The sequence below is a fragment of the Topomyia yanbarensis genome, chromosome 3, assembly GCF_030247195.1.
Source record: "Topomyia yanbarensis strain Yona2022 chromosome 3, ASM3024719v1, whole genome shotgun sequence".
In the NCBI taxonomy this organism is placed as follows: Eukaryota; Metazoa; Arthropoda; class Insecta; order Diptera; family Culicidae; genus Topomyia; species Topomyia yanbarensis.
Genome location: NC_080672.1, coordinates 12,639,017 through 12,640,897, shown reverse-complemented (window position 1 = coordinate 12,640,897; position 1,881 = coordinate 12,639,017). Strand labels below are relative to the sequence as shown.

General features: G+C 46.1%; 1 protein-coding gene across 1 annotated transcript; it reads right to left on the bottom strand.

Annotated features, from left to right (window-relative positions):
- Positions 1 to 431: 431 nt before the first annotated feature.
- On the bottom strand, positions 432 to 1,106 carry LOC131693830 (uncharacterized). Its single transcript, XM_058982024.1, has one exon. The coding sequence runs from the start codon at positions 1,104 to 1,106 to the stop codon at positions 432 to 434; it is 675 nt and encodes a 224-aa protein (XP_058838007.1).
- Positions 1,107 to 1,881: the final 775 nt, after the last annotated feature.

Genomic DNA, 1,881 nt, shown 5'->3' with positions numbered 1-1,881 from the left:
AACAGAATCCACTGTCGAGAACGAGTCAACACGAAACCTTCGCCCACAACGGGTTATTGAACGGCTCAATCGATTAATACAGTTAGGGTAATTAAACGAATTAGATTTGTCACTTATGAGCCTTAGATACAAAAACAAGGGCGATGTGGTGATAGGATTTCGATATATCTACCTACCACATAATCATTAGATTCAATACAATTTTTGAGTACGTTTCGACTTATTTTTAAAGAGGTTCGGATGAGCCAGGAAGACAGAAAAACGTACAGCGCGGGTTGAAAATAAACACGTATATTCAGTTCTACGTTTTATGCCGATTAGAAAAAAAGAAAAACAAAAAACACTGTCACGTGACAGCTCACATAGCACAGCAGCGCAGTACATAAAGTGGGGGCAGCAGAGTGCAGTGGTTGCCATCTTAACACCCCTGCTCAACCACAAACAGTCTCCAAACCCAGTTTAAACCGCAGTTGCTTGAACACACCAGCCGCTAGACCTTTGGTCATAATGTCAGCTTGCTGTTCCGATGACCGCACGAACCTGATGTCGATAATCGCCTGCTGCACCAGATCTCGCAAGAAGTGGAATTTCGTGTCCACATGCTTCAGTCTTCTGTAGTCGCGGGCATCTTCGGCAATCCTAATTGTAGACTGATTGTCCTCGTAAGCAGGTATCGCTTTATCCGTCGTCTTTCTCAAATCCAGAAGCAGCCGTTTCATCCAAACAACGTGGCACGCTGCCGTACACAGTGCTGCAAGCTCTGCTACTGTCGATGACAGCGAAACTGTTTGCTGCTTTCTTGTCAGCCATCCAACGGTACAACCAAACAGCTTAAACACGCAACCAGTGACAGATTTACGGTCCAACACATCACACGCCCAATCGGCATCTCGGATTTCAAGGATTGGCGAATCTTCCTCGGCTTTGTATATCAATCCTAGATCCAGCGTTTCTTTTACATATCTAAGCATCCGTTTTAAATAAACCCAATGTTGATCGTTCGGACATACCTGGAACTGGCTGTAATTGTTCACCGCTGCCGAAAGATCCGGTCTTGTCGTTAGAGATGCATACATTAGGCAACCGACTAATTCGCGATAGGGCATCGTTGTCCTCTTCTGCTCGTCTCAAGCCTCAACCGGGATTCTATCGGCGTCGAGACAGGTTTACACTCTGCCATACCGAAACGCCGTCAAATTAGTTTCGCTGACTCATTCTCATAACGCCTGCTTTCGTGTCCCGTTCAATTCGCATTCCAAGAAATTGCTTGACCTAACCATCGTCGTTCATTTCGAATTCCTCAGCCCGTTTCTGCTTCACAATCTGCAACATCTTCAATGACGAAGCAGCCAACAGAACGTCGTCGACGTAGAGTACTAGGATGATCAGCTCTCTACCAACACCGTGCGTGTACAGACACTGATCTCTTTCGCCACGAAAAAATCCTAACTTTTCGACAAATCCGTGGAACTTCTCATTCCAAGCGCACGACGCTTGCTTTAACCCGTAAATTGAACGATTCAGTCTGCAAACTATACCTTGCCCCTGCTGAAAACCGTCTGGCTGAGTCATGTAGATAAGCTCCTTCAGATCGCCGTTCAAAAACGCGGTCTTCGCGTCCATTTGGTGAACATGCATCCGCTCTCGGTTAACCAACGCCAACACTGCCCGCCTCGCCACCGGAGAATACGTCTCATTATAATCAAAACCATGTTTTGAGAAAAACCTCTCGCAACCAGCCTTGCCTTATTCTTATTCGCGTTCCCCGCTTCACCTTGAAAACCCATTTACAGGTGATAGCTTCACCAATGTCCAGGTGTTGTTACGTTCAAGAGACTGCAGTTCTTCATCAATCGCTGACTTCCATTTTGGCCAGTCATC